Source organism: Choloepus didactylus, chromosome 4 (genome assembly GCF_015220235.1).
Source record: "Choloepus didactylus isolate mChoDid1 chromosome 4, mChoDid1.pri, whole genome shotgun sequence".
Taxonomy (NCBI): Eukaryota; Metazoa; Chordata; class Mammalia; order Pilosa; family Megalonychidae; genus Choloepus; species Choloepus didactylus.
Genome location: NC_051310.1, coordinates 67,310,306 through 67,322,928, shown reverse-complemented (window position 1 = coordinate 67,322,928; position 12,623 = coordinate 67,310,306). Strand labels below are relative to the sequence as shown.

At 41.4% G+C, this 12,623-nt stretch overlaps 1 protein-coding gene across 1 annotated transcript in view; it reads right to left on the bottom strand.

Moving 5' to 3' along the window:
• Nucleotides 1–12,623, bottom strand: part of OCA2 (OCA2 melanosomal transmembrane protein) — a 386,050-nt gene that overhangs the window by 194,218 nt on the left and 179,209 nt on the right. The window contains exon 16 of the mRNA XM_037832810.1: nt 3,328–3,475. Within this exon, the coding sequence (XP_037688738.1) occupies nt 3,328–3,475 (148 nt within the window). The remainder of the gene's footprint in view (nt 1–3,327; nt 3,476–12,623) is intronic.

Below are 12,623 nucleotides of genomic sequence, written 5' to 3'. Positions count from 1 at the left end.
AGATATTGAGATTATGAGTCATTTTTATTTACTTTCTTCTTTACACAACTCAATATTAAGAGAAAAAATTTTAATTTGTTTTAAAGTAAAATCAGATAATGTTCTCCTGGTAGTCACTTCAGGGATTAAAAACTGACAGAGACATAAAGCTTGCCCACTTTATTTAGGATACATCATGAGCACAAGAGCTTGATTCTGGGCCCTTCCTACCGGGAGGGCTGTAGGCCTGGGACTCAAGGGACAGCACGTGCTGGTTTGGGGAGCCCCTTCTGCTAGAGACTATAATTCCACAAACCACAACAGAACATGCAAAGTTCCCCAAAAGTCACAGGAATATCGATTTCAAAACAGCAAGATGGTTCCCCTAGTAGGAAAAGAAAACCAGCCAAACAACTAAATGGATGGATGGATGGATGGATGGATGGATGGATGGTTGGGGGGTGGATGGATGAATGGATAGATGTTGGGGTGGATGGAAGGATGGATGGATGGATGGAAGGATGGATGGATGGAGGGAGGGATGGATGGATGGAGGGAGCGATGGATGTATAGAAGGAAGGAAGGAAGGAAAGAAGGGAAGGAGGGACAGAGGGGAAGGATGGAGGGAAGAAGAAAAGGCCAAAGGAAAGGACTTAAAGAAAATATGGGTGATTATTGTTGTAGTTAGTTTTTGCTGGGCAAGGTTTCTGTAACATTAGAGCAAAACCAGGAACCAAAAAGGAAAGGATGAATCTATAAAAACCAAGTTTAAAAAAAAACCTTAAAAGTTTAAAAGATAAATGCCAAACTAGGAAAAATTTTTTAATTTATAGGATAAAGGATTAAGAATTTTATTCCATCAATAATATTTGCAATTAAAAATATGAATATACCAATGGAAAGTAGACAATCCACAAGAGGAAAAAGACAAGACCAAGAAGTACATGAAAAGTTCTTCAACCTTACTTGTGATCAAATAAATGCAAATTAAAATGATAGAAGGCTCTTTCCCTGTCTTCAGGGTTCAAAGATCAAAAAGATGAAGGAAACCCACTGTAAGACTTACATGCAGATAAGTTCCTGTGCAACTTCTCTAGCAGGCAATTTCTCAACCTGTAAAAATCCTTAAAAATGTGTATGCTCTGTGTCCAGCAATGCTATTTTTTAGGAATTGAGTCTAAGAAAATAATTCTATAGTCATATAAAATGTTCATATCAACTATAATGATGACATTGAAACATTTTAGTAGTAGCAAAGTTAGCAATGAGAAAGATGCCCATTGATAGATGATCCACTAAACAAAGTGTGGTACAGCCACATAATGGAATTCAACACAGCTGTAAGCAGTGACTGGTGGGTCTATGTTTATTCATAGGGAAAGAGGCTCACTGTGTATTTCCAAAGAAAATGTTAATTTACAAAACGATGCACAAAATGATCTTAAGTGTTTTAGTGACGTGTATTTGAAGATAGAATTTACACCTGAGCCCAAGGGCAGAAAATATCATGAAGGATATTTGCCAAAGCATAAGCAGACGTCATCTCTAGGAGTATGATGGCAAGTCACTTTCATTCTCTTCTTTATACTTTTCCATTTTTTTCTGAATTTTTTTCAAAATGAGGATGTGTTACTTTTACAACTAACTGAAGGAAGAATGGGGGGAAATGCCATTTTCTTTAATGGTAATTTTCATCAGCTGGGCAGAAGGTTTATGTCTGCTCCTTCCCTCCGTTCACTGGTTGCCCTCAGTGGTTCCAACCCATCTTCTTTTCAAGCCCTGCTCCTCACTCCACCTCTCATCTGCTCATTCCCTCACCAACCAGGGAGCAGAAGGTGCGCAGAGGAGAGTTCTGTCTTCATTGGCACTCCCCGTCACACGTAATATCAAAGGGGACTGGCCACCAGCCAGTCTGAGGCTAAAAGAAATCACAGCAGACCCCACTCAAACAGTTCCTGGAATAACATTTCACAAGAAAAAGGAGAAACAATGCTGCAGGGCTAGCCTTGCCCTAGACAGCCCTCATTCTGACCTGACCCTCAGTGACTGTGTCACCTTGGGAGGCCACCCTCCCTCTCTGGGCCCTGGTTTCCTCATCTGGAAAATGGAGGAGGGGGGCGCGCCACCCTGAGAGCTCTTCTAACTCCCATTCTGTGGTTCTGCAATGGATCTAGGTGAGCTAAGGAAAAGCAGTGAAATGAAGTAAGACCCGGGAGCTTCCTCACTTTCAGTAACCCATCTTGATGCTCAGATATACTGAGTGTGCCTCTCTAGGCCAGATGAAGCATGCTGAAACTTAAAGGGCATTAAATACATTTGGGGCAATTTTCTCCCACATTTTTTAATTCACAGAATTTTTCTCCTTTTAAGATTCATCCATGTCTGTTGCAGCCTGAGGAAGGCAGGTCTTGCTTCTCGGCATCACTAGATGGACCTGGGACCTGGGGACCCAGGAAACACTGGAGATGGCTCTCCGTCCCTCTGGCTGCACTTCCCAGACAGCAGGCACTTCCTGGTGCTTGCTTTGGCCTTGTTGTCACTTGAATAGAAATGAGATGGCAGTGCCCAAGGACCCCAGTAAACTGCAAGATGGAAGATTATTCCTGATTTCTCCTACAGTGTTTCCCATCTCCCTTCTTTTGGTTACCTTCTCATTCCCAGCTCTCTCCTAGGGACACTCCACAGACCTAGGCTGACAGGTGTTTGTTTCTCTGTCAGTTTCCAGAGCAAACACCAACTGAAACTCAGCACCTCAATCTACTGGGCAAGGAAAGACTCACCAATTTATTGCTAACCTTTACATCTCAGCTTTGAGTGAACCCTAACGCCAGGAAATGAATTCAGTGGGATTTTTGTATTGTTTGAGCTCCCTGAAAATAAACTAGGACATTATTCTGTTAGATTAATGTGTTATGTTAATTTTTAAAATTCTCATCATGCAAAAATTGTGATGTGTTGAGGTGAGACTGCGAAGTTGTTACGGCTATATAACGCTGGGTAAGTTGCATAAACTCTCTGAGCCTCGGTTTTCTCGTCCTTAAACAGGTGTTTAAGACATATAAAGCCAGTATGAGGATTAGATAAAATAATGCACCATATAAGGTTTAGCACAGTGAATAGACCTAAAAATCCTCATTACCCGCAGTCTGGTGTAATGTTTTATAGTGCCAAGGAAAGCTCTGGAGAGCTCGATGCGTGCATCCTGCGGTATCTGCGGGCCGCGGCTGTGGAGGTGGGCTGGGCCGCGGCTGCGGAGGTGGGCTGGGTTCTCCGTGCAATCCCGCGGTGGGCACACCCGCGGGGAGGAGAGGCGCCGTTCGCGGGACGTGGCCTGAGCGGGGCCCTCACCTGTGGAAGGTGCGCAGCCTGCGCGCCAGCAGGTGCTCCAGCGCCTGCACCTTGGCCAGCAGCAGGCGGCGCACGGCCGTCTCCTCGCGGCTGGCGGGGCTGATGCGCTGCGCGGTGAGGCGCCACACGTGGATCTCGTGCTTCAGCTCTGCAGGGAGGAAAGGAACCGGGCGTGAGTGCCACCGCCCCGGAGGCCCGCGGACGCCCAGCGCCCTTGCCGCCTTCCAGGCAACAGGACGCGCACCTGACGGTCGCGCCAAAGGTGGTGGCTTCTCAGCATCTGCTTTATTGGACCGGAGGCCAGAAGACAAAACTGACTTTAAACAATTACCATGGAAACCGAGTAACACAGCTTCAGCTCCTTGGAAGAGAAGTAAATCCCTTTCTTGAACAGAAGCATGAAAAGAAGCTTGCATCGACCTTTCCCCTCCCAGGAAATGATGTTTTGCAGCCAGGAATTATGGCTCCAGCCAGGAATTATGGCTCCACTTTTAGCCAAAATCTGGATATTACACCTAATCTTTCAGGGATTTCAGAAACAGATCTACTAAACATTGGAAATAAAAATAGTTCTCCAACAGGGCAGTTGGTAAGAGGTGGGAGGTGGGAAAAGCCCTCCCTCCTGAGCAGGCCCCAGAGATGAGTTTGAAGCCTAAGAAAGGGCTTTATAACCAAAGACAGAAGTGAGAGAGACAGAGGAATGGACCACCAGAATTTATACATGGAGGCAAAAATTCACCCATAAATGAATTCAGACAGCCTCTGCTATGGAACAGCAGAGAGAAATGAGTTGTAAATTCACTGTTTCCCACAACTTTAAAATATTTCATAATTGATTACATTTAACCTTTAATTTCGTGTTAAAATACTACCTAAATTTTTAAAAGAATATTAAAAACACAATATTTCCACAGATCACCTATTATGCCCAACATACCACACTACATATCACAAGAACTGAAGATGAGTTTAAAAAAAAAAAACTCTTTCAGAGACTAGAGGGCTTGACAACTACTTCAGGACCGAGGGAAGGTAAGTCTGTAATCCAAATCACCATGAGGCAAAGGGGACCGGCAGAGGCCCATTTTCAAATAAAGTTATAGCATGTACATGCAGGCTCCATGGAAACGGCAGAGCTCCACCTTTTAAGCCACCATTTATTCAGTGAACAAGGCTTGATCACCTTCGCTGGGGCAGACCTACCACAAAGACGGAGAAACAAATCTGAGTTTGGCAGACAGCTCCAGACTGTAAGGGAAGCCTTTCGGGCTGCAGAAAAAAGAGAACTGGCAGAGAACAGGAGCAATAAGCCAAGTTCAGTTAACGGCATTTCTTTTTTCTCAAAAAAGTTCAGCTACAAAGATGGGAACTCTTTAAGAAGACGATACATTGTATGTTTTCATCAAGTAAAAGCTGATACCTTGTAGCTTACTAAAACAATAGAAATTGGGTATAATTGAAAAGCAGCTTCACAAACGAAGATCTATAATTTCCTTTTGGAAGTTTCATACCTCATTCAGCAACCTATGATGCTGTGGTAATTTAAAAAAGTAAAGGAGGAGGGGGAGAAAAACCAATGAACCCACCTTCTGACACTCTGAACAGGAAATCCCTCTGGGACAGAAAAGCTGTGACTCGTCTGAGACAGCATCAGTGCTTCTTCCAGTGCTTTAGTGTGTCTCATAGGAGATACCACACAAGCCTGTAGAGTACAGAGTCCCACCCGCCATCATTTCAAGGGCCGGTGGTATAGGGCCCCCTACCAAAGCAGCTGAGTTCAACTCAGGTGCCAGCCTGAGGGTCAGGCCTGGGTCCTCCCCACATCTGTGCATTGAGAGGCCAAGCCCAGGCCCAGGCTACATCCACAAGGCTGACCTGAGGGTCCAAGGGCACCCCCAGAATGTGCCCCCTTCTACACCCATCCATCCAAAAGGGCCAGCTGCTCTCTCACCAGCCCACATGGTGAGTAACATGCAGGGAGTGCACTCTTGCTGTATCATCAACTATGGAAGAAATGAGTTGGGAGAGATTTTTCCCAGGAGAGGGGAGCCTTGGTCCCTTGACCAGAAGCCACATTTGACCCAAACATGCTCCTCTCACCAGCTCCCTCTGCCACTTCCTGCATCATTTCCCACCTGTCTTCCCTGCGAAGCTCTAAGACAACAGCCCCAACTGGATGCCTGATATTTCTCTACAAACCTTCAGATGCAACTGCACAGCTAAACATCTCATCTTCTCTCACAAAACTCTCACTGCCCCCTTACTTTCTTAGTTCTTCAACGATACCATTTTTATTCCATGTACCCAAGCTTGAAATGCCATTTTGGTTGTGTTGGTGTTATTCACCCCTATACATTTGCACTAACATTTGACAAAGGAAATAAAACAAAGTGGAGTGACTATGGCTAAGAGATCTAAAATGGAGTTGGGAGGCCATTCAGGAAGCTACTCTTATGCCTGTCTCAGCCAGAGATCACAAACTGCCAAGGTGTGCAAAACCAGAAGCAGAAATGTTTCTAAGTATATCTGGATGCCACAAACCAACAAAAAGGTAAAGAAATCAGTAAACTATCTTACTTGAAAGGCACTCAGAACTCCCTGAACATCCACCAATTATAATTCTTTACAAACAATTTTTGTAATCTTTTTCTTTAAAAACCCTTGCTTGGCACATGAAAAGATGTTCATCTTCACTAGGTATTCTGGAGATCAAAACCACAATGAGATACCATCTCACACCAATTAGAATGGCTGCCATTAAACAAACAGGAAGCTACAAATGCTGGAGAGGATGTGGAGAAACTGGAACTCTTACTCATTGCTGGTGGGAATGTATAATGGTACAGCTGCTGTGGAAGACAGCTTGATGGTTCCTTAGAAAACTATATATTGAGTTGATTTATGACCCAGCAATTCCACTATTAGGTATACACACAGAAGATCTGAAAGCAGGGGCATGGACAGACATTTGCACACAGACATTCATAGTGACTTTATTCACAATTGCCAAATGTTGGAAACAATCCAAATGTCTATCAACAGACTGAGTGGATAAACATGTGGCATATACATTCAATGGAATATTATTCAACAGTAAAAAGGAATGAGGTCCTGAAACATGTGACAACATGGATGAACCCTGAGGACATAATGCTAAGTGAAATAAGCCAGATACAAAAGGAGAGATATTGTATGATTTCACTAATATGAACTATGTAGAAAATGAAAACTCAGATGCTTAAAATGTAGAATATGGAGGACCTAGAGATAGACAGAAGCTAGAGAAGGGGGAGCGGTTACCTAATACGTACAGAATTGTTAACGAGGTTGAACTTAAATGTTTCGGAATGGATAGAGGAGATGGTAGTTTGTTATTGGGATTATAATAGTTCCATATAGTAGGTGAATTTGATTGAAAGGGGTTGTTTAAAGTCATGTCTGTCACTGATTAACACAACAAATATAAATAAGTTCTCACATGAGCTACTACAAATGTATGACACTGGTACAAAGAGTTAATAATAGAGTGGTATATGGGAAAAATTACCTATTGCATGCTATAGTCTATATTTAACAGTAACACCCTAATATTTTTTCATCAACAGTAATGTGTATCACACCAATACTACGGGTAAATAATTGGGGGGATAAGGGATATGGGGTGTTTTGGGTTTTCTTTGTGTGTGTGTGTGTGTCTATCTGATATTTTTCTCTTTGGAACAAGAAAATTGTTTAAAATTGAGTGTGATGATTGCACAACTAAGTGAGAATACTGTGAGACACTGATTGCATACTTTGGATGGAATATATGGTATGTGAATATATCTCAATAAAATCTGTAGATAAAAAAAAAAGCCCTTCCTTGGAAGCCCCAAGACAGGATACAGTTTGGGTTGCTACCTGAATCTGTGCTCCCAGAATTTAGCAATTCTAATAACCCAAACAAATGCTTTTGTTATCTTACAGCTCAGTCTGTAATTTCTCAGTCAACACATTTATCAAACACGCCATAGGTGTAAAATGCCATGCTACATGCTAAAGGGGAAAAATAAATGGGTAAATTCCAGGGGTGGTCCTCCAACAAGGTAGAATGAGGTGCCTACTGTAAATTTAAAAATTCCAGGGCAGCGTCATGCCCCATGATCAGTTCAGGACACAGGAACAGTTTTTGCCATGTCCACTTGCTCCTGTCCCAGGTCACTAGCTTGTCCAGACTTTCATCACCCACACTTGTGGATTCTATTTGCTGAAGACACAGCAAATAATAATAATAATAATAATAATAGCAATGCTATACAAACTCTTCCAGAAAATTGAAGAAGACTGAATACTTCCATACTCATCCTACAATGACAGCAAACAAGGAGAGTACAACAAAGAAAACTACACACCAATACTCTCAATGTACATAGATACAAACATATGATACAAAATTTTAGCAAATCAAATATATTAATAAATAAAATTGATAATATTTTATGACAAAGTGGGGTATAGTCCAGGAATGCAAGGTTGACTTAACATTTGAAAATCAGTCAAAATCATTCACCATATCAACAAATCAAAAAGTAAAATCCATATGATCACCTCAATAGACCCAAGAAAACCATCTGATAAAATCTAATATCCATTCATAATAAAAATGTCAGCAAACTAAGAACAGAAGGGAGTGTGGCAGCCCCTGGCCTGAACAAAACAGTTCTGTGGACCTTGATACACAGCTGTCTGCATGAGCTAGGCAGCAAATGTTTAACCTGTCATCTTTATAAGCCAGTAAAGAGAAAAAGGGTAAATTGTAACTTTAAATGGGAAGTAAGCAGGAGGTAAGAAACTCTTGGTCTCATGAAAGAGCAAGAATGTTAATCTAGTCTACCTGCTTCCTGGCCCCCAGTATTATCGCTCTTGTGGTTATTTACAAAGCCCCATCCTATAATTCTTCCCTTCCTGCACCACCCCCATGTCACAGGATGCTCTCCCACCCTTAGAAATGTCTTTGTCATAAACCCTTATAACTGGCTTGCTGTCCTCTTTCAATCACGTGGCCAACTTCCCTGCAAAAGCCATACCCACCTGGCAAGAAAAAAGCTGTTTAGTTTCTCCTGACTTCTGCCTCCCTGTGAGTAAGCCCCAAATGAAGTTCATGTTTCAGAAAATGCTCGGTGTCTTCTTTGGCCTTTTGACTGGCAAAGCCCCCTCGGGCTGTAACAGAGAGCTTCCTTAATATGATAAGGAGTATCTATGAAAAACTTACAGTTGACACCACACTTAATAGTGAAAAGCTAAATTCTTTCCCACTAATATGAAGAACAAACAAGGATGATTGTTCCATTTCTAGTCAGCATTATACTTGAGATTCTAGCCAGTGCAAAAAGCAAGAAAAAGACTAGGCACCAGATTTGAAAGGAAGAAATAGGACTGTCTTTATTTACAGATGACATGATCATCCAGGTATAAAATCTAATGGAATCAACCAGAAAAAAGTGACCAGAACATAACAAAGGAGTTTGAAAGGCTGCAGGATATAAGAGCAATACATAAAAATCAACTGTTCTCTATATATAGCAGAAAATAACTAGAAATTGACATTTTTAAAAATACAATTTACTACAACATCAAAACTATGAAATAGAGATAAACTTGACAAGAGATACATAAGCCTTAAAATGAAAACTACAAAGCATTACTGAAAAAAATTAAAGAAGACCTAAATAAATGGAGAGATATACCTTGATCATGGGTCAGAAGACTCAGAAGTTATAAGATTCCAGTTCTCCCCAAATTGATCTATAGAGTCAACACAATCCCAATCAAAATCTCAATAAGCTTTTTGGTTAAAATTGACAAGTTGACTCTGAAATTCATGTGAAAATTCTAAGTACCCAAGATGACCAAACAACTTTGAAAAAGAAGAACAAAGTTTGTGGACAAATGCTACCAGATTTCAAGACCTATTATGAAAGGACAGTAATCAAGAAAATGTGGTAATGGCATCAAGATAGACAAGTAGATCAATGGTAGAATATAGAGACCAGAAATAGACTTACATATTTATGGACAACTGATTTTTTACAAAGGTACACAGGCAATTCGAAAGGGAAATAATGGCCTTTCCAACAAACGGTGCTGGAGCAATTGGATATTCACATGCAAAAACAAAACAAAACAAAACAAACAAAACCAAAAACCTTCAATCCATGACCTGCACCAGATACAAAAGCAATTCAAAGAAACACAGGCTTAAATGTGCAAACAAAAACTATAAAAACTTCTAGAAGAAAACATAAGGGAAAAAATCTATGCAGCCTTGGGCTAGGCAAAGATTTCTTAGATACTACACCAAAAGAATAACTCCTAAAATTAAAAAAAAAAAATCATAAATTGAATTTCATCAAACTTTAAAACTTCTGCACTTTGAAAAATACTGTTAGGAAAATAAAAAAAGTCACAGTCTGAGAGAAAATATTTGCAAAGAATATGTGTGATAAAGGATTTGTATCCAGAATACAGAAGGAACTCTGAATATTCTATAATAAGAAAATAACCCCCACCAAAATAATGGACAAAAAATTTTAACAGATACTTACCAGAGAAGACATATGGATGCCAAGTGAACACACGAAAAGGTCAACATCATTAGCCATTAGGGAAATGCAAATTAAAGCCACAGTGAGCTGCAACCTCACACCTATCAGAATGGCTAAAATGAAAGAGCCTGATCAGGACTGGTGCAGCATGGATGCGGGGAGACCAGAACCTTCTCACACTGCTGGCGGGAATATAAAATGGTACAAGATGTTTTGAAGAACAGTTTAGCATCTTCTTAAAAAGTTAAACATTCATCTATTATATGACTCACCCATCTCATTTCTAGGTGTTTACACATGAGAAAAGAAAGCCAATGTCAATCAAGAGATCTTTTACACAAATGTTCAATATCAGCTTTATTTGAAATAACCAAAAACTGAAAATAGCATGAATGACCAGCAACAGGTGAATGGAAAAACAAATTGTTTTATATCTGTATAATGGAATATTACTCAGCAATAAAAAGGAATGAACTATTCATATATGATTTTGGATCAATCTCAAAATAATCATGCTGAATGTAAGAACGCAGACAAGAAAGAGTAGATACTGTATGATTCAATTAATATAATATTCTATAAAACTAACCTCCAGGACAGAAAGCTTAGGCAGGGAGGTGGGAGGAGGAGAGATTACAAAAGGATACAAGGAAATTTGGGGAGTGATGAATATGATGAATAGATAAGTATTTTGAGTGGGGTGATGGTTTCATGGGTGTATATATAAAAAGAAACAAATTGTACATTTTACATATCTGCAGTTTAATGGAGGTCAATTATACCTAAGCAAAGCTGCTTTTAAAAATTGCATATGCTCCAAATCAATCTAATGATAAAGGAAGTTTCTAAAAAAATTCAAACAGTAGCTATCCTTTTCTGTAATTCTAACAATTGATGCCATAATGAAAGCTACACAAAAAGAGACACTGAGTACCCCAATTTAGAGTCACTCAATGGACGGTACTTAATTCCAGCCTGTGGAGGGTCAGGGGTTATGTCTCAAGAAGGCAAGAGTGGACGGTAAGGTAAAGATGTAAGAAATAGGTGACTCCTTGAAAAACACAAAGTATCACAAAGCAACAACAGGAGAACCACATGGGGAAAGTCCAATGCCAGAACTAACCTCAAGAAACATTTCAGTCACAGCAAGAGCCTCCTCACTTTCTGAGAGACAGAGCTGGTCAATAAAATGTTGGCTGTCCAGACAAAAGAAAGGTCTGCTGCTTTTCCCTCTTTTGTCTATATTCCCAGGAAAGCATAAACAGCAAAATTCCAGCAGAGAAGAACCTCTGATTTCCTCACAATTGAGAATCAAATGGCTTGCATCCCTCAAGGCCGTCATACGAACCAGGGCTCACCCTTCATTGTGCAGACCCAGTGGACTCAACAGACTGACTCACACTGTCCAAACTCACAAGAGGCTGGTGTATAAGCCAGAATTCCCTTTAATAATCTGCAGGAAGCACTAGAACAAGTCTACAAATTGAAGTAACTGTATTGCCAGTTAATATCTTCTCTTCCTGTAGGCAAATCCAGACAGAACAAAACTGCAGTCAGGAGGTTGCTTCCTAATCATGGAGCCACTCAGAGGAAAGGAAACAGCACTGGGTGATCCCAATGGCCTGATGCACCCACTGTTTCTATGGGACACACTTGGCAATGTAGACCATGGAACTTCCACTCTGCTCAGTTCCATGTGCATTTAGAAGAGGATCACGTGTACTCGACATTGTGCTTAGCATGGGGGACACAAAAACAAGTAAGGTGCTTCTCCCACACTCAGTAAGTTCACAGTCAATGAAGGAAGACAAACCCCGTCCAACAGTAAACAATGCCTGGGACACCAAGGAGGGGCCACTTCCAAGACAAGGGTCTCGGCCAGTGAGGAAGACTTGCTGGAGAAACCCTGGCTCTTGAGTCACTATTTCTAAAGTGGGTTATATCCACCTCTTTTCTTATGACACATTCTTTTTACTGACTGGGTACACTGATGAGTTTAAGGACCTCTGTGAACTGATCAGCCACCCTCCCCAGAGTGTCCCATCTGGAACCCCCAACCTGCAAGGCATCGACTGTAGTGTCCCTTCTACACATGGCTGAGCTCTCCCCCAGTTTGGGTTGTGCAGAAGCCTTTTCATATTCCTGCCTTCTGGTGCCCCAGAGACGCTGGCAGGGTCCGTGCAGAGACCTAAGGTGAGCTCTCTCTCCTTCATACCCATGCAAGGGAGGACAGAGGCAAGTAAGGAGACGTAAGTTGAGCTTTGTTTGAATCAGGGAGAACTCATGGTCATCTCAGGAACTTTGAAATAGACATGGGATAGAGCATCGTGCAGGCCCTAGGATATCAGCAGCCAGGGGCAATCCATGTTACAATATATTTTGATTTTTAATTAATTTGTTTTGGTCTGAATTCCCCAGATCCAGACAAAGGACTGGCAACCAGGGGCAGTGTGTGACACCAGCCAGTGAGCGTCCCTGGGGGATGGAGGCCAGTCCAGCCCAGAGCTGGGCTCTCCCTGAGCACATCCCACAGCCTCTGACCCAGATTTCAGAGACCCTCTCAATGCCTGGGAAACAATGTAACCCCAAAGAACTGCTGATCATACGTGTTCTAGTTTGCTAATGCTGCAGAATGCAAAACACCAGAGATGGACAGGCTTTTATAAAATGGGGGTTTATTTCACTACACAGTTACAGTCTTAAGGCCACAAA